Source organism: Onychostruthus taczanowskii, unplaced genomic scaffold (genome assembly GCF_017590055.1).
Source record: "Onychostruthus taczanowskii isolate IOZ18803 unplaced genomic scaffold, ASM1759005v1 scaffold18, whole genome shotgun sequence".
NCBI lineage: Eukaryota > Metazoa > Chordata > Aves > Passeriformes > Passeridae > Onychostruthus > Onychostruthus taczanowskii.
In genome coordinates, this window is record NW_024499017.1 from 3,529,316 (window position 1) to 3,548,770 (window position 19,455).

General features: G+C 38.1%; 1 protein-coding gene and 1 long non-coding RNA gene across 3 annotated transcripts in view; one reads left to right on the forward strand and one right to left on the reverse strand.

The window, feature by feature from the left end:
* Positions 1-1,234: 1,234 nt before the first annotated feature.
* LOC121333931 lies at positions 1,235-4,242 on the reverse strand. The gene is made up of 4 exons (XR_005952385.1): positions 4,169-4,242; positions 3,347-3,437; positions 2,351-2,495; positions 1,235-1,456 (listed from the first exon to the last, which is right to left on the reverse strand). It is a non-coding gene; the product is annotated as an uncharacterized LOC121333931 (long non-coding RNA).
* A 3,499-nt stretch (positions 4,243-7,741) lies between these two features.
* The window catches only part of FTO (FTO alpha-ketoglutarate dependent dioxygenase), a 219,623-nt gene continuing 207,909 nt past the window's right edge, over positions 7,742-19,455 (forward strand). For both annotated transcript variants that reach the window (XM_041400922.1, XM_041400923.1), the window contains exon 1: positions 7,742-7,853. In XM_041400922.1, the coding sequence (XP_041256856.1) occupies positions 7,815-7,853 (39 nt within the window). In that variant the 5' untranslated portion in view covers positions 7,742-7,814. The remainder of the gene's footprint in view (positions 7,854-19,455) is intronic.

Here is a 19,455-nt window from a genome sequence, read left to right on the forward strand (position 1 = left end):
GCAATCTCTCTCACTTTTCTGAGACCACTGCTAATAAAAGATTGAACAGAGCTGCATGGACAAGGCCTGTGGCCTGGAATCTGGAACTGCTGGTCAGCTGAAAGGGGAGGCTCTCATTTTGTTTCTCAAGCTCATGAACCTTTTCTTGTCAATGCACAATCCTTTCTTCCAGCTCCAGGCCTGACCCAGCCACTTGGGGCCGCCACCAACCTGTTCAGACTTTTTGTCATTAACAAGCTGTATTAACTTTGTGGTCATTCTGGGGAAAATAATAAAAAAGATGAAAAAGAATGTGAAAAGTCAGCATAAAAAGCACTCTGTTGAAAGGAACATAATCACTGTGAAGACTTCAGCATAGAACCTGAATAATAAATTTCAGGTTTTGATATAACTATTACTGCCTGTGAAGAACTCTTTGAAGATAATTGAAACCACTGTGCAGCAATCTGCTTTATAGCACTGACAAATAACAGTTTCCTAAGGCTTATCATTTAAGGTTAGTAAAGGGAGGACACATATTTACTCCATATGGTGCTTAAATGTAATTTTTAACGCATGACCTTATATAGGAACCTCTGCATGCTGTTAAGTAAAGTTACAGATTTGGGATGTGGTGGGACAAACTATAAAAGCTACAATTCCACAGAACATTCAACTATTGAAAGAATGCTAATAATATGCAAAGGTCCAATTATATACAATTTCTAGTATTTTGGGATTTAAATATATATTCCATGTCTAAAGTGGCTGTAATATATAGGTGGAGATATTTAAGAAGGTACTCTGGAAAAAAAGACTTAACAGCTCTCATTACCATACTCAATTTTATACTTGGCAAATATTTCCAGTGTGCTTTGGAGAAGGAACAGTTAGCTGCAGAATATAATTAGACACAGAGGGTATGGCTGTCATCTGTCTTTAGAAGGATACAAATTTTGCTTTTGGTATCTCAAGCATTGTACCTTTGATTTCCCTTCGTTCTGATAAACATTGGTAAGCTAGAACAAAAGGCAGTGAGGGCACATGGGGGTGATGTAACATGCATGAACACAAAACATACCCAGAAGTGAATGCAAAAAACTTGGCATATAAAGAAAGAAAAGGTGGCTTTGATGAGAGAGACAAGTTCAAGACTTTACAAAGTCGGTTGCACATCTTTGAGACCTGTATCCAGTTTACAGGAAATCTATTTTTGAAGGCCCAGAAAGAAAACTGAAAATAAGGACACACTTCATTTGTTTAAAGGGACTTGTTTTATTTTTTGTATACTTGTGGACAGAAGCTTCTACTTAAAAGAACAAAAGTGAAACAAAAAAAAAAATCCCTAATAACTTCAGGATGTCACAGAAAGTTACTTGCCTGTAAGCAGGTTTTTTGTTTACATGGAGGTTTTTCAATGTTCTTCTACCGCAAATTCATTCCAAACTTCTAGTTAAAAGGGTTTTGGCAAGGAATGCTGGAAAAGAAATTCAACTTGAGGAGTTAAGTTTTTTCTCTAGCAAACACTGTATTTTTTATTTTCTGTGCCATAAAGTATTAATTCGGGTATTCCAATTTGAACATTCTGTGTAATGCTACCTAAGTGGATGATGAATGCATTTGGTAAGCCACCTAACAGAAACACAGGAAATCCCTTTGGAATAAGCAAACAATTCATTTGTTCCACCATCTTGGATTTGACAACAGCCTGACAGAAAAGATGGAAGTTATGTCATGCTGGTCAATTTGTTCCTGACTCACTGAATACTGAGTCAGAAGGAAAGAATTCCTTGGACTTAATTATGAAACAGTCCCATCTACAGAAGCAGTGTTTTCAGCTGCCCTTTTATGAATCTGTTAGCTTCTGACTACACCTTGTTTGGATGCAGCATGACTTTATCAAGCACAGAGTCACAGTGCATTTGGATTAATTAGCCCTCCTGCAAGGCAGTAATACCATGAACAGCTCTGCTGAGCCCACACTGGTTTGCCAGCACAGCACTAAGTTTAATAGATAGGGGTGGAATCTCACTGTACACAAAATTTTGATTCTAGAATGAAATTGCTGATGAATCATTAGGCTTCTATAGCCTCTTCTACAGTTCCCAGAACACTCTCACAGCATAGCTCTGAACAAAAGGAACCAGCTCCAAAGTGACAGACAGCACTGTAGCTCTGGGCATGGAGATCTAATACAGACCACCACAAAGACATACATACACAGACATAACCAGAAATTCAAAATAATTCATTCCAAAGAGTGATTTTTGCTACTGCTTTAAAAAGTGCTCTGAGAGAAATCAGCATTTTTAATTTGTTGATTTTTTTAAAATATTACTGTAAGTTAAAATAAAAGTATTAACCCCCATACCTTTTAGCTTTCTCCTCTTGCTCATTTGCATGCTGCTTGAGTAAGATGTGATCATCATGTACATGAAGAAATCTCTCCTCCAGTTCTTCTTGACTGATTTGTTACCTCACTTGTTGAGCTTTTATATTCTGTGCGGTTCATGATTCTACCCAAACCAACACAACTTTAAATTACCTTCAATACCTTCAACAACATGTAGCTCAAAGTCAAAACTCATTTTGAAATACTGAATCCCCTCCAACTTTTCAAGTAATTTTATATTTTACACTTGTACACGTCTGGTTTTTTTTTTTTTTTTTGTTTTTTTTTTTTTTTTAATTTATAGTAATTTTAACCACTTCCTTTTTCCTTCCTCTTACAGATTAAAAAAAAAGTAATTAAATTTTAATCACTTCCTTTTTCCTTCCTCTTACAGATTAAAAAAAAAAGTAATTAAAATTATACAGCAACATGTTTTCATACTAGACAACACAAAGGTAACAATTTACCAAGTAACCAGGTTCTGCCAAAGATACTATCTCAAAATAAGTATTACCATTCTTTCTAATCTGTTCCAAAACGAAACTATTATATTGAATCTTGAAAATATTAATTCATAATTCTGTAAATTTACTCAGATACAAGACTAAGCCCAGTTGTTCCATTCTAATAGCAGCTGAGTAATATAGCAGAAATGCATAATACTTTTGGTTCCCATTTTGTGAAATGGATCTGGCTTTCTCCTCAATTCAGCAAAAAAATCCTCTTTTCTTCTGGATGTATGAATGTTACAGCTCAATGACATTTTCAGTTTTTAGCATCTCACAGCAACTCTGCTCTTATAACAAGCAACTTGAACATAGAATGGGTCACAGCATCTTTCACAATTTAACCCAGATTTTGAATGGTATTTGAACTTAATTTTGTGAGTGGCAACATCAGAAACATTTTTAGAAAGAAACTAAAGAAGCCACTGATCAAAGTCTGTAGCTTTAATAAATAGCAGCTGGTACAAACCTTGTAATCCTTCAATTCCAGCTGGAGTTAGACCTGTATGTCTCACAGGCAGGTCCCCCACAGTTACATAGCTGCAACAGGCATGGCTTATCTAGGGATAACAAAATTCAAATGAAATTCCTCTTCATCTGTTATTTAAACTCAGACTAGAACAAACAATACACCATATGAAATGATGGCAAACGTTATGGCAGATTCACTGAAATGACAGCCTTCTGAATGCTCCTGTCTCAACTAGATTGCTCAGAGGACTATCTAAACTCTGAAGTTCTCAAGTTTAATTTTATGCCAGTTTTAATCCATTCACAAGATACACCTTTGTTGTGCAATAGCTCCAATTCTATTTAACACATGTACAAATAGCTTTCTGAAGTTCTAGTTCTGCTGTTTTCAGGAATCTGTAGGCTAAGGCCATATTTCCAAGTGGATGTGGGAAGGGGACCTGCAGGTTGTTTGTTTAATTGCGGTTTTTGGGGTTTTTTGAAATTGTTTGTTCATTTTAAGAGAAGTAAAAGCTTAAGGCCTCCAATGGTAGATGAGCAATGTCATCTTCCATGTTTTGAATGGAACTCTTTGAAACAGGTGCTGGGGGTTATGAAGTCATTTCAGTGTTGCCTGGCATTCTCTTTTAATCTTCTTTCAATTACTGTCATATAAGAAATTACTTTTTAAGACAGAAATTCTCCTATGAATGATTCTCATAAATCTGAACATGACTCTATCTTGCAGCATCAGAAAGCTTAGCTACATGACATAGTGAGACTAGGAAAGTATTAATGTGAAGAAGTACTACATTTGTTTTGGTGTAATATATGAACATACTTGTTAAAAATTGCTGTTTCCTTCTTGTCTTCTGGTGCAGAAAATTACATGTTGGTCACTGCGTCAAGTAATGCTGAAACAACAGGAAATGGAGAGACTTGAAGTGCTTTTGACAGTCTTACACCCAAAACCATTGTTACACTCTCCAGGTGATATAAATCCTTAGTCAATTCAAAACTATTTAGGAAAGCACTGGGAAATTAACAGTGATGCTACTAGAGACTTGAATCAGAGGGCAGAAGCAACATGGAACAATCAACAGACATTCCATTAAATATCTCTTAATTCAATCATAATCAAAAGTGCTGCCTAAGCTTTTTCTTCCATCATAAATAACTCTCCTTATGGCTTTGTTCTAAAGAAACAAAAGGGATTAATGGAAATTTAGTTTCCAACAAGTCAGTTTTGCTTTTAATCTTTTGTTTTTTTCATCACTAAAATTTATGATAAAATATTATTTCCAGACTTCACTGTTTATGAATAAACAGGAACACATTTTTCTTCCATGTGGAACCAATGTTTCCTTATCATGACCATAGAAGTAAAGTGATCTACAGCTGTAGACTTGCAATATGGTTGCAGTTTCAATGTTGTCAGTGACAGATACTACTCTGGGATGTTGATGTCCACACCACTCAGCTGATGGCACAACTGGCAACCAATGCAAACACATATCCACTGGAATGCAGCATCCTTGGCTCTTTTTGCATTGCTCTTACAAAATCCTCCAAACTTCTTTGTAATGTGTTAAATTAGCTCTATCTGCAGTCATTGGCTTCACTCAGGTCTAGGCTCATTACTGTGGTTACTGTTACATGTCCCTGTACCAGTATGGCTACAGCAACTGAGATCAAAGGGAAACAGACATTTTATCTCCAGAGGATCAGTTAAATTTGGTTCATGATGGTAGCAAGGAGAAGATGCTACCCCAGTACATCTTTCTAGAATGTGGCTGTCCTTGCTTTCACAGATCAAAAATGACAGAGGCTTTTTCTGGGCATCAAGAGCTGAACAAGTATTTTATCAGCACGTCTCCACAATGTTTGTGATCTATGAAAATCAGGCTTTAAAAACTCCAGAACAGTGACAGGCAGACAAACATTACTGGTTTTCACTATATGCTGAAGAAACTTTACTACGGATATCTACCTGTTATCTTCAGTATGAGAGAAATCTACTCATTTAAAAACAGAGACAAAACAACACATGCTTGTCACTCAAATAAACAAACAACTCTTGTCAGAAGTAATCGATTACTGGCTGCAGCAAAACCACAGAAATACTTGAGCTGTAAGCAAACTAACACAGCTGAGATGCACACAAAGCCAATTATTCCTGGCAACATGACATGATTTGAAGTGTCAAAATAAAGCAACTTCAAATCTAAAGTGTCCTGAAAACTTAGAAGGTCAAATTTTCAAAAGGAAGAGGAAGAACTGTTTCATTTCCATTACAAAGTGTCAGAAATTAAGCATTCAGCTATCTTTTCTGTCGTGGGCCACAGAAAAAGAAAATGAAAAAAACCAACCATATTAATTGGTTTTATCAGATACAGTGGTTTTAGACAGAAATAGTACAAACATGCCTCCTGGTTTAAGGGAGGCCAAATATAATTACAGATTTAGAATTTGGCTTGGCAAGTTATTTGCCTGATTAGTAACATACCCATGTCTTTAATAATCACTAATAACCACCAGTTATGCTGCTGCTTTGAGAGAGGACACTTCAAACATCAAAGCATGTGTTACATATGTTACAGTTCCTCTTGGAATATTATCTGAGTGTCAATCACAAACACTTAAACAAAATTACTTTTCTTTGCAGTCCAGTTCCAGCATAACTTCTAAAAGCATATGAGATTTCTCCACAGCATTCTGTATTACTTTTGAAAGCATTTCCAAAGTGATTACATCTGACAAAACTGTACAGCAACACTGCAACAAAAATTATGGTACTTAAAAGTGCAGCATTTCCTAAAAGAAAGCATAACAAAGTGAAAGAGATATAAATTTGTATTTGCATCTGGACAGATCCACATGCCATCCTCAGCCTCAAAAACTAAAACCAGGCTTTATTTCCAAGAAAGGATACCCTACAATCACTTCAGCACAGATTGTTTCTCAAAACTACAGAGCTCAATGTACAAAGAGAGGAATATTCCCCATATCTCTGGGATTAACCTGTAAGAACTTCAAGTTAGGTATAAGCAAGAATTTTCAATATAACTACTAAAGTTAAAGAAACTGTAACTCTCTTACACACTTCACTACCTACAAAACTGGTTCTATCACTACATATATCCAAAAATTTACTACAAAAAACTGCACACAACTTTGCACTGCTATACAAGCCTGACACTAATAAAATTAATACTTATCAAAGCTCATGCAGATTCCTATATAACTCACAGAAGTGTACTTTTGTACCAACATCATTCAAAGGTAGAAAAACTGAGTGGGGATTACTTCATTTTTTGAAAGTTATCAGCCAATGGGTCTGTAAGTGACTTCCAGTGAGGTGGCTTCTAGCAAAATCATAAGAATTACAACTTAATTGTTTCAACATGTTTTTTTGAATTTGAGTGTCAGACAAGGCCAAGATGATCCTTTTGTTAAAAAATCTCACTTCCCTGGTAGAGGGAATTTAAAAAAGGAGGTGGGAGGGACCACCCACCTATCTTAGCTTATCATAATGTATTTCCAGCCTATGTTCTCTCTCTACTGAGCCTTTGAAACATACATGTTTGCACTTTATTGGTCTTGTAACCTAAAATAATCTCATTTATTATTTGGTAGAAATACACACACATACCATCCTTCAAATATCATGTGTTGCAGTGCTGTGTGTTTTAGGAGGCAGACAGGGAAAAAAAGAGGGAAGATACGGAAGACGTTAGGAAATGGGATCACAACATCCCACTGTTGCCTGAGGGAAGAAACATCTCTCAGACCTGTAAGTCCTACTTCAACACAGAAACAATCCAAACAACCGTGTCTTGCCTTCAACATATTTTACAAAGCTTCCCGATTTTGATCCAGCCGCGCCAGTTCGGCGGAGACTGACGGGGCTGGAAGGGGCAGGGTCGCAGGGAAGGCAGCGTTTGCCTCATGAGGGAACGCCTACACCGCCCGGGCTGTCCCGCCCTCGGGCACGGGAGCTCCGCTCCCGCTTCAGCCCAGCAGCCTTTCCCGGTACAAAACACAGGCCTACAGGGCTATTTTGAACCAAACGCTGAGGCTCCCAGCCTTTTCCCACGGGCACCGAGCGAGGAGCCTCTCGGGTCTGGAACCGCCGCCCTCAGCGCGGGTCCCGCCAGCTCCGCTCCTCGCCTGCCCGCCCGGGGACCGCCCGCTCCAGGACACGGCGCCAGAGCCCCGGGCAGCTCCAGCGCCCCGGTCCTCCCCACGCCGTGCCCAGAGGAGGAGAAGCTCCCCCCGTACCGCCAGCCCCGGGTTCCTCAGCACTCCGTTAGCCGCTGCCGCTCTTGCCAAACGGGCCCTTCCCCTTCCGGGCCGCCCTGGGCCTGCCGGGACTTGGAGTTCGGGGCGGGGCCGCGCAAAACCCGCGGAGCGGCTGCTGCCGGCGGAGCTGCGCGGGGCTCCCGCGGTGTATTGCTCCGCTCCGTAGGGACGGCTAAGGCGGCACCATGAAGAGGAGAGCAGGGGAGCGGGAGAAAGAACTGAAGGTACCTTCCGTTTGCTTCCTGCTCCCCGCAGCCCCGAGGAGTGTGTGTGCCCATGGCCAGCCCTCTCCGCCGCTGTGCAGGGCAGAGCCCGCCGGGGCTCTGGTAGCTCCAGTGCTGGAGCCCCGAGCTCGGGGACCCCGAGGCCGCCGTGAAGTTCATTGTGAGAAGGAAGGAGCCCCGGCCCCGAGCTCGGCGCGGTGACGGAGCCGGGGGCGAGCTCCGCACGGCCGCGTGTGCCCAGCACCGCCCCGCCGGGCTGCCGGGCAGGGGGCTCTGCTTGACCTGGAAATGTCCGATCCCCCCTCCCCTGAACGAGGGGCATCTCCTACAGCGTTAACAGGAGCTAGTGGTAAAGGCGTGTGCCGCCTGGGCGAGATATTTCAGTTTTAAAGAGCTCTGTGGTATAGGAAAAAAATGATGCAAGGACTGTGTGTTTGTTTGTGTCGACACATTCACAGTGAGATGGTCTAATTGCGTCTAATTCTTAAATTTAAAAGTACTCTACACTAAGTCTCACCTAAATAAATATTTTTAAGTCTCCTATACTGCCCGAGCTTTATAATGTTTCTTTTCTTCACGTGTTTAGATGCAGCGCTGTTACATTCTTACATTGGAGATGCTTATTTCACTAGTCTGTGTCAGCAAACAGGAGTGCTGAATGTTTGCTGTTTCAGGTGCCTTTCAAGGGCTTGTTTTACTACATTGTACAATATTTTACTTCAGCTCTTGATGGCTGTTGTACTTCTGCTGGTTTTGTTTACAAAACAGTAGTACTGAGAACCAGTAAGTGACTTGTTTGAAAGCACGGTACTGACATTAGAGGTGTTAGTGAAAAGAAGGCTAATTCCATTATAAATTTAGAAAATGCCTTTGAAAAGGCTAATCTCATACACCTGAACAGCTGGCTTTGGTATTGCTAATAATTTACTATTCAGTATTAAATATACTATTCCCCGCAAAGGCAGGGAAAAGGTCTGATGTAAGTTTGCAACTAAGTATTTTACTAGAAAACTCAAGGCCTCTTTGCCCTAGTAAGTTTCATAACAACTCCTTAAGGACTACCTGGTCATTTTGTAATTTGTCTTTCTGCTATCCTAAGTTGTTTGGGGACAGCAATTTCAGTGTTACATTTGTGTTCTGCCCTTTCCATCTATGTCAAAACATATGCAGATGTCCCACCCAATACGATGCAGAAAAAAATTCAACCCATACTTTTCTTAGCCTGTACATTTGTGTTGTCCATCCAAGGGCCTTTGTCTTGTTAATAGGTCTTGAATGTATTCGGGAATCATTTGCATTAGGAGAATAGAGGCCCTTGATAAGATAATAGCTCAGGGATACCTGTGAGGGGTGAAAGGATGGTGCTGTGAACCACATTGGCAAAGGCTGTGGGAGGAAAGGCACTTGAAGAGCTGTCAGGAACAATGTATGAGAAGAACTTGACCTCAAGTGCAAGAGTACTGCTATAGACACAACTTGATGTTGTAGGTGCACAGACAGAGAAGGATGAAAGAGAAAAGATTCTTACAGAGAATTTAAAGGTTTCAATACTTATATAATGCCTTACAGAGATGTGGTAAACTGGGTACTATTTGAGAGAAGGTGAGTGTATTGAAAGTGAAGCAAAAATGAGCCTGTAGAATGTCTTGGAATAAAGCTTGCCAAAGGAGAAAGCAGCAATGGGAAAAGGAGGGGATAAGCTAGAAGGAGAATAAGCGGGTTGTTTCCCATGGAAGCATCCTCATACTGATAATTTTCTACAACTCAATTGGAATTTAATCTCTGGGCTCCTGGCAGTGTGCCAAGTCACCCTTCAATCCTTAGGTTTAGCCATCCCTAGTTTATGTTGGTCACCTGAGAAATTCTGAAGACAAAGGAACAGTGTCTTTATTGTGGTAGTTCTGCCAAGAATTCCATTTAAGAATGGGTTAAAATATTTTTTCGCAAACTGAATATTAGTGAGGTTAACCCAACCTCTTCTAGAGACTAAGATTTATGAGGCCTACTACTGAGAGGGAAGTGGTTGGGTAAAGAAGCTGGTTTGGATTATGTCTTCTGGCAATGACTCTTGTTTTCCAGAATTAAATCCTGAATAAAAGTTCTTGTTTTGCTATAATTGTGTACAGTTAAATGCTGTCTATCAGAATCCCACTGATTGGCTTTTTCTTTGTAATTATATAGTATGTTTCTTATAAGTGATAAAGTTTTTTCTGGCTCGAATTTTCTTGTACATAGCAAGTTTTGATTTCTGCTGTTATAGAAGAACATTTCTGTTCCAAGTACATGTGGTAGAAGTTCTGTACAGTGCAGTGCTGTCATACAGCAATTTCCACTTTGCAGATCACTCAGATGGGTTGAGTAAGATGAAATGTGTAGCAGAAATGCAATTGTTTGTGCTAGTATTTGGTGTTCCGAGTCAAGAGGAGGAAGATGCAAATTCATTCTTGGGAAGAGGGTCTGAAAGAAAAATAGGAAAACATAGTCAGAAGTTAATTGCTCATCTGTTCTAAATACCATAATGGGGCATTGCTAATGTCCTGTAGAATATTTCTCTCAGTCTTAAGTGGACAGCAAAAGACAGCTATTCTGAAGTTTCTAAAGATACCTTTGAAGCTGTTGCAAGCCATCAGCTACTCTGGTCTTCCCCATAGCAAATATTACTTCTGTGCATAAAACCAGAACTGTTAGAGTAGATGTTGCTCATTAGCTGAAAAGGCATTTTTATGAAAGAGTCTGTTGAGGGGTTGTTCATGCTTGTTTGTTTTAGCTTAGAATAATACAGTTTATAGTTATTTTGATTCTGTTGTCTTCACCCTGTTGGTCAGAATTGGTCTCTTCTTTTTCATTGGGTGTAGAAATGTACTATGCAAAGTAAAATCAAACAGATTTCCTATTGGGTGATCTAAGTAAGCTATTTACTCCTTATAGACTTGGGAAGAAAACTTGTTGCTTTTAGAATGTTTATTATCTTGATTGATGAGTTTAAAAAGTTATTATTTAATGTAAGACAATGTTCTTGAGACTTGTTTATTCAAAGTGGATTTTTTAAAGTAAGTTTCAGTATGAGAGAGGCCAAGTTCTAGTTATTTCCTGTATATGCTTCCTCTACCACTCTTTGCATGTTAACACCCTGTGCCATTACCAGGTGAAAGAGAATATACTCAGCTAGTGTGGAGTATTATTTTCTTTTAAAGTAAAGGTATTACCTTGATGGGTCTTTGGAATAGACCATTAAACCCAGTTCACAATTACCTTATGTAGCTGTTTATGCTAATTCACATTACTGTGAATGCTGACTGCAAAGAATGTATTCCACAGACACTACTGTTATGTTTGTACAGCTCCCAGCACAGCTGGGACCCCAGTCCAATAAATTTATTGCTGTACAAATAATAAATGCATCAATGTGCACATATCTGAATATTCACAGGGGCTTTTACAAAGATATTCATATGCAGTATCACATTTGTGAGGCATGTTGGACAAAGTGGCAAGGAAATATAAAGCTTTAAATAACACACAGCTTTGTATGTATTTTATTTACAAGGAGAAAAAGGGAATATACTGAGTTTCAGCTGAGATATCATTGAAGGTCTTATTTCCTGTATCATCCTCATTTTTGCTGCCTGCAAAATAATATATCTTCACAAGGTAAAACAGGTTGCTTCAACATATTAACGCTCAAGGAAAACTAGACAAGTATTCTCAAAGCACTTCAGTGCATGATTAAGGGTTTGGTTTTAGAATTAATGCTGAAAGATGGTGCCCATACCATACAATGACGTTTAAAAACTTTAACATTGTTACCATGTTTTTTTCTAATGTTACAATGATTTATTGTTTCCAGTTATTGTTCTACCTCTTAAGACAAAAAACATTATTAAAAAGAGCCAAAAGAAACAAAATTTTCTAATTGACAGATTAGATTCTTTTAGAAATTGTATTTAGGAAAATTAATGAAACAGCTTAGATGCAGTTAAATAAGCTTCTTGTCATGTCATATTTCTGCTTAGGTAAATGGTGTGCAAGTTTTAGCAGAATCAGCAACCAATATGCCAGTAGCAATTTTTGTGGTAATCACATTATTGGACCTTCCCATTATTAATGGGACAATAATTAAGAAATAGTGTTGATAGTCACATAACACATGATTTGTATATTGGAAATGGTCAGGTAGAAGCCTTGCATATGCAGAATAAAATACAAGAAAGAATGAGTGGCGAATGTTTCTTGCTTTTAAATTCATCACATTCCTGCTGTTTAAATTGCCTCAGCTGCTAATGCTGGAACCATTACAGTAATGGACTCGGCAAATGAAGGAGAACCGAGACACACACTTTATTACTGGAGGGGTAATTTTCTCTTCATCTGTAATAGCAGCAGTGCCTAGTATTGATCAGACCATCAAGATACTAATCCTCTGTAAAATTACTTGTTATAACTGAAAATGTGTTAATCCAAATCAGTCTGTGTCCTGACTTTCTACTTACTATTGAATACAGACTATTAGATAGTTTATTTTTTGTGATTTAAAGCCTTTACATTGATAACAGTCAGAGCTTCCTTTGCAAGAGAATGTGCTTAATCTTAGCTATGGCCCAGGGTTGTCTTTTTTGTTTTAACTAGAACATCACCCACTTAATTAAGAAGTGCATGTCTATCTTCCTGCTTGGAATTATATTGGTACTTTAGGCTCTGCAGATTTATTAAACGTTGTTTTACATTCAGTCACTTGCTTTTTGCTGTAAATAAGGACAAATCTATGCTTCACATATTGGAACCTATGAAGATCTTGGAGCTAAGGATGTGAGGAGAACTGCTCAAAATGCAAAATTTGGATTTTGTGAATGGTGGCCTGGGAGGCTCTTGTGGATGGGAATAGTGAAAGGGAAGTTCAATGCCAGGGATATAAAGGTCTTCAGTTTACTTTTGTCCTGGTGGTCCACTGCATGAGACAGTCATATGGTGAGCTGTGCACGTCTCTGTTCTGAATACGGGAAGGCTTCTTGTTCTTTTTTTTTTCCTCTGTTTTGTCTGTTTTTTCATAATTTTGTACATTTACAGTGGAAGCTCAGGTCTCTAACTCACCTGAGGCTCAGGTCTCAGCCTCAGTGCAGTGGCTGTTCCCAGTGCACAGCACCCTGTGGGACCCGAGTGTGGGAGATGGTTCCATGGACCCTGACCTTTCACTGGGCTCACTGCTCTGGCTCCTGCTGGGAGACAGCCATGGGTGTCCTGCCAGCTCATGGTGGGCAAGGAGCATCCTAGAAGTGGGGCAAGCTGCCCCACTGGTTGTTTATTTTAGAGACTCTGCTAGGCCATGCATTTTAGAAAATTTTTGTTGTTGTCTAAATTAGATTTTGCTCTGGTAAAACAGTATTTTTATCTATCTAATTACCCCTCTGCTTTATTTCATCATTATACTTTAACCAATTCAACTTGGATCATTTGGAGAGACTTCAGAGTTCCTAAAAGGTATTGGAGTATCAATATCTTTAGAGGGATTGTGATTCCTTGTCTGCCTCAGAACACTAAATTTCCCCCCTCTGTTCTAAAGAAGAATATGAACACGGTATATGGTTCTTCCTAAATTCCACTTTCCCTGGTGAGCAGCCTCTTTACTCTGGTTTTCAAGCCTAGATTGTTATTAAACATGAGGATGTTCTCAAACAGCAACACTGAGACAAAGAAAGCAGTCATTTAAAAATCCAGTGTTAGACATGAATTTCTAAAAAGGTGGTGATACTTCTTTACATTATTTTTCAAATATTTCTATAGCTTGTAGCATTCAGGAAAATTAAACTTGCCCACAGAAATGAGGAAAATTACATTTTGAAAATCCTTCCTGTTTTCTATAGAAAAATAAAACTTCACCTGAACTGAATTTTGGTGTTTGAATTAATATTTTTCTGAAGAGAAATCTTGAGAAGCTTGTTAGCAGATTATTCAGTTTCAGAAAGCTAGGTAGTCACCCAAACCCTTTAGTCTTCTGGTTCTGAACTGAGCTTATAATCTTAGAAGTTTCAGATGGAAATTAGCTTTTCTGAAATAAAGCCAAAGTGAAACATCTCTCCTGGAGATGTAGTATGGAGCCTACTTCCAGTTTTATTTTTAGATTTTGAAAACATTTGATGAATAATTATTGTACTTTTTTCTTTTACATCAGAGAAGATTCAGTTTCAGCTGACCCAGGTTAGTGACAACTAGACAGGTCAAACAGTGATTGCCTAAAGCTTGTTTCTCTTCCCTTGCAGTTGATGATCAAACTTATGCAGCCTTCAGTGGAAGCAGGGTTGGGCTGTCATGCTTTTAATAATTCATCCATTTCTTAAATTGTTTAATTACCTGTAATGACCAAGAGCATCCAAAATATCAGATGATCCTCTTTCCTCCAGCCAAGGCTGAGAAGCACTGTAGTGTTTTACTGTATTCTGTTAGGTTCTCTAGTGAAGTGCAAAACATGGTTATGAGCATTTATTGGCATTTTAAGTATGGCCCAGATTAAGCAAATACTTGAAGCCTTCTGGATAGAAAATTTCAGTGCTATAATTTCAAAACACTTATGATTATTTACTGGAGTCTGCTTTATGGGAGGAAACTGCTCTACCTTATTTAGCTTAGCAGTTTTTTGCCTTTGTATACATGCTACCCCAGTTTCCAAAAGAATTACATCTTTATCTCCTAGAACTTGTTCAGCTTCATTTTGCCCTTTTATCTGCTGCTCTTCCCACCATATTTATTTAAGACTGTAAAGTTACTTTAGTGTAACTGCTCTTGTCACCTTTGCCCTCAGCTAATCAAATAGTTTACCTTGAGGGAAGCATTTATCTCCCACTTTCATTATTATTATTTTCGTAGCTGTAAAGATAGATATTTTATGTCTGCAGAAGGGTGTAACAGTGAAACGAGGTATTGATCTGCTGTATTTGGCAATTTCTTTCCACCTTGCCATCGATATCATGTCAGCCTCTGTCTGTACTGTGGTTGACCTCACAAATAGCTCTTTATGTTCCCATTGGATTCAAATGATATACTATGCTCAAAACTAAATCAATGAATGATTATAAAGTTTTTAGTATTATTTCATAACCCTCAGGCAACTGGTACTTCATGCAGTGAATACTTGAAAAGGTGCCTGATTAAAATACGTTGTTGATTCTGTTCTAAGGTTTAAAACTGTATTGAAATCAAACACCTCGTAATTTGAAGAGATTGCATTCTTTGCTAGCAGAAGATTTTACTTAAAATCTCCCACATCTCATGGATGTTCTGTCCTCTGAGTGCAGAAATTTCATGCACAGTGATAAATCATGATTGTACATACCCTGTATATGTTTGTGGGGAAAAAAAAAAAAAGAGGTGAAGATCAAATAAAGGTTTGCATCTTGAAATACTAAGTTTAAGCAACTTCTGGATTGGAAAACATTGCTATTACTGCCATGTAAACCCATACACATAGATATAAATCTAACAGTTTAACTGGTAAAATACAGGTTCAAAGGCACATTTAACAGCTGTTTTTTTTTTAACTCTGATGGAAATAGGTAGGATTTTCACAAGCACTTAAAGGTCTTTAGAAGCCCAATCTTACTGATTTTGAATGTGCACTCAGGACCTAGAAAAATCTTCAGATTCTATTCTATGTTTACTTCTATTTTAAATTATGTCAGTGCAGCAGGTAATGATGCTCTTGTGCTTACAGGAAATACTTAATTGTGTGATACCTAAACCATGTGATGGCTAACTGCAGTCAGTAAAATACTGAGCTGAGCTGTGATGTGTATGTATGTATGTAATCACTGAATAAAACCAGAACAAACTATTTAGTTTAATGATGTTAGGTAGGAGAAATTGGTTTTGGGCCTTCATTGTTAACAGTACATATAAACATAAGGAAAATGACCATCTTTCTGAGTTGGAAAAGTTGCTTCGAGTCAGAGTCTAAACAGAAATTCTTAATAAGCTGTTTTAAAGAAAATGAGCATTTGTCAAACATATCATTTTTGCAAGACATTTCTGCAAAAAAAAATTGTGGAAAGGTTCCAATTAGATTAATTTCAAGTAAAATATTTTATTGTGTATTCTGAGACCATATAAGTGCCATATTTTAGTATATAATATAAAACCACCAGAAATTATATGAAAGCTCTGATCAGTTTGGAACTCTTTCTGTAAGCCTGGATGTTTTCTAAAATGTAGAAGAATGTTTTTTTTCATGTACTGCAGCTATTATGAACTTGTAAAAAATCCAATTCTGTCTTCTATCCACGTAGGAGCCAAAAAATAACTTTTTACTAAATTTCTTATTTCAGATACTATATTTTTTGAGTATAATGTAACTGACTTGACAGGAGGTAAGACCAAAAGGCAGTTCTGTTCCCCACTTTCCAGTCATTGCCATGTCAGTTATAGAATAAGATGGGTTGAATCAGTTATGTGGTTCTCTGCATCTGTGGTAATGAGGAAGGGAAGCTGTTTTGGTTTGGATGTTTTACTGTGATGATTAGTTCAGTAGTCAGTTATCTTTTATGGATGTTCAGTGCTCTGCTTTCTCGCCTCTAGCATGTGAAATGTAAAATGGGTACCATACTGGTGGTTTGTTTCTTTTTAAACTTCATGCAGAAGGTGGTAGTTGAGGAAAACTAGAATGACTGTTGGTTTGTGAAGACTTCCCCCATTCTTTAAACCAGAAGCCATTAAGCTTCTGCATTGTCAAGCTTGGGACCATCTGGTATGTGCTCGCTGTCATTTCTTGAGTCTCTTGCTGCTGTCCAGGAAAACAGTCCGTGATATCTTCATATGTTCACTATCAATCTTGGTTCAATAGGAAGTGTTTATGGAAAGTGTTCATAAATAGTCATAAATGAAATAAAAGCAGATTATGAGTACAGCCAATGTTTTTATTTCACATATTGTATTCCATTTTAAAGAACTTCAAAAAATTTTTACTTGCATTAGTAAAAGCTCATATTCCTAAATGCCTATTTTGCTTAAGTGTGCTATCGGAAATTACTTTAAAAAGGCTTTCTTCTTCTGAATTTCTTTGCATTCTTGATATTAATATTTTCATAAATTTCATAGATTCCATAAGCTTTTCTCCAGTATTGTTGTAAATAAGAGTTGAAACTCATATGAGATTTTCTGACCATGGCAACTGATGCTTTAGAAAACTTGTTGTAATCACTTTACTGTAGCAAATTGTGCTTGATGAGAGTATATGGCAAAGTTCTTAGTGGTGCTATACCTTAAACTCTTGTAATGAACTGTAGATATTGGTCAGCCCTTCCTGAACTATTTTAAAAATGTCTTATGTTGCTGGGGTATTTCTTCACAAAAAGGAAAGAGTGATTGGGCTTGGGAGGTGGTGGAGTCACCGTCCCTGGAGGTGTTTAAGAAAAGACTGTCTTTGGCACTTAGTGCCATGGTCTAGTTGACAAGGTGGTGTTGTCACATTGATGATCCTTCCCCAAATTTACAATTTCTGCTTTAGATAGAACCATCTTGCCTATGTAGAAAAGCTTTGAAATTTGTTATTCAGTCCAAAAAAGTTGAATTATAACTTTATGGTTCTGGCTACCTGAAAGTAATTCAGTGTGATCAGGACAGTGGACTGGTCATTATCTGTGGTTTCTGTGATTTGGTAAGTGTTGATATTATGACTTGTGCAATAGAATATATGAAGGTAATGCCTACCTAAAGGAGTGTGTGCTCTGTGTGTGTCTGTATGCGTGACAAACACATGGGTTTATGCTTTATGATCCAAACATATTCCTCATAAATAATGAGAATTCATTTTCTCTTCAGTTTGCAGAGCACAGTTTGTGATTAGGGTCTTTAAAGGCTTGGTGTCATGACAGAAAGTGGTCAAAGCAGTAATGTCACAGGCAGGAGGATGCCAGTGACCCAGTGAAAGAAACAAGCACTTTGCATGTTGACTCTTTTGTGAGAGGGCAATGTTTGGCCCTGCAAGTGCAGGAGAGATGGACTGTTCATGAAAAGGGCACAGAGAGCTTACCCATATGATCCTTTGTCAGCCTGATTAAATTTAATGTCAAGTGTTCATTCATATGAAAGATGAGGCACATCACTGTTATCTAATAGAAAAAAAGTATTTCTATTTTTCCTGAAGTCTTTTATATGTTAATAGAGGCAAGCATGACCATGATCACATAATTTAAATATGTATGTAAAAAAATATACATACTGGCAATAGTTTAAAAGTAAGATGTATATGTTTTATGCAAAATAATGCAATTTCATTGTTAATCATGCTGTTCAAGTCATAACTCCACACAAAACAGTGCTTTTAAACAAATAGAATATACTGTAATTGGGCCATTTATAACAGAAATGCTTAGAATATTTAGAAACTGGTGCAAAGTATTTATTTTAGCATGCTTTAATGTATGCTTCTATTGTGATATTAATATACAAATGCAGAATTGAAATTCCGGGTATTAGACCTAATTGTAAGGTTTTACATTCTGTTTTTTAATACTGGAAGAAACACCAGTATTTAGAACAAGGTTTACAACAGATGTAATTTTGGAAATAAATGTAGGCATACAAGAAAATGGTAGAATTTCTTGTGAAATAATTGAACTTCTAAATATTTAAAGAACGTGAGAGGAAAAAGTTTAGATGTCTTTCCCTCACTCTTCCTACCCTGCCAAATGTGGCTTGCTTAAAAGAACTGCTGTGAGTTCTGTTTAATATTATACTTTGCATGCATTTGTGATTTGAAATAAAGAAAAAAAACAAAAAAGCTAAATTTGAGGGAGACAGTTTGAATGGCATGCTGTCAGTTTGGCTCTCCGTGAATTGGCAGTGGTCTCATTTAGGACCTTCAAATATGTGTCTGCCTGGACAGAATGAGAACATTTTGCATGTTCTTGAGAAGACAACCACTCCTTGCTGCCTCACAGTACTCAGTGGTGCATGACAGTTGCCCTTCATCGCTGTCTTCTCCGAACTTAACCTTTGACCGCCCACTTTGTTGCCGCGCAACGCTTGGAGCAGGCCAAGATGTTCGTGAATGACGGGCATTGGCCTGCAACGTGCTTGTCATTATTTGACTGTCAAAAGTAGCCTGCCATTGGGCTCCATCAAGGTTTGAAACCTATGTGCAGCAGTCCATATTACTTAACTTCCAGGACTGTCAACAGGACGATCGAATGTGCATAAAAAATGTGTGTTGAATATGTCTTTGATCATAATATAGGGAGATCTTTTTTTGTGTGCGCTAAATGTATTCATATGAGTTTCACAGGGCCAAGAGGTTGATTCTGCTGCCATGGTAAAAAGTGAACTGTTGTCTCCTGTGGTCTAAGTTTCAAATAGCACAATTTAGATTTGAACAGCTCTGCCAGTTAAACTCTCAGCTTGTCTTGCGTATCCTATCAGCTTTTCAGCCAGCAGTATAAGCAGCGCGATACCAGACCAGTGGTGCCTGAGGTTAGCTGTCAAACTGGAATGTTATTTTGGATCTTGCTGTAATGTAATATCATAGAAGGAGGTCAGGCTGTGTGATTTGTAAAGCAGTTGTGCAAACTTAAAATGACTGAAATGTTTATTTCAGGTACTTTTTTTTCCCCCCCATTTA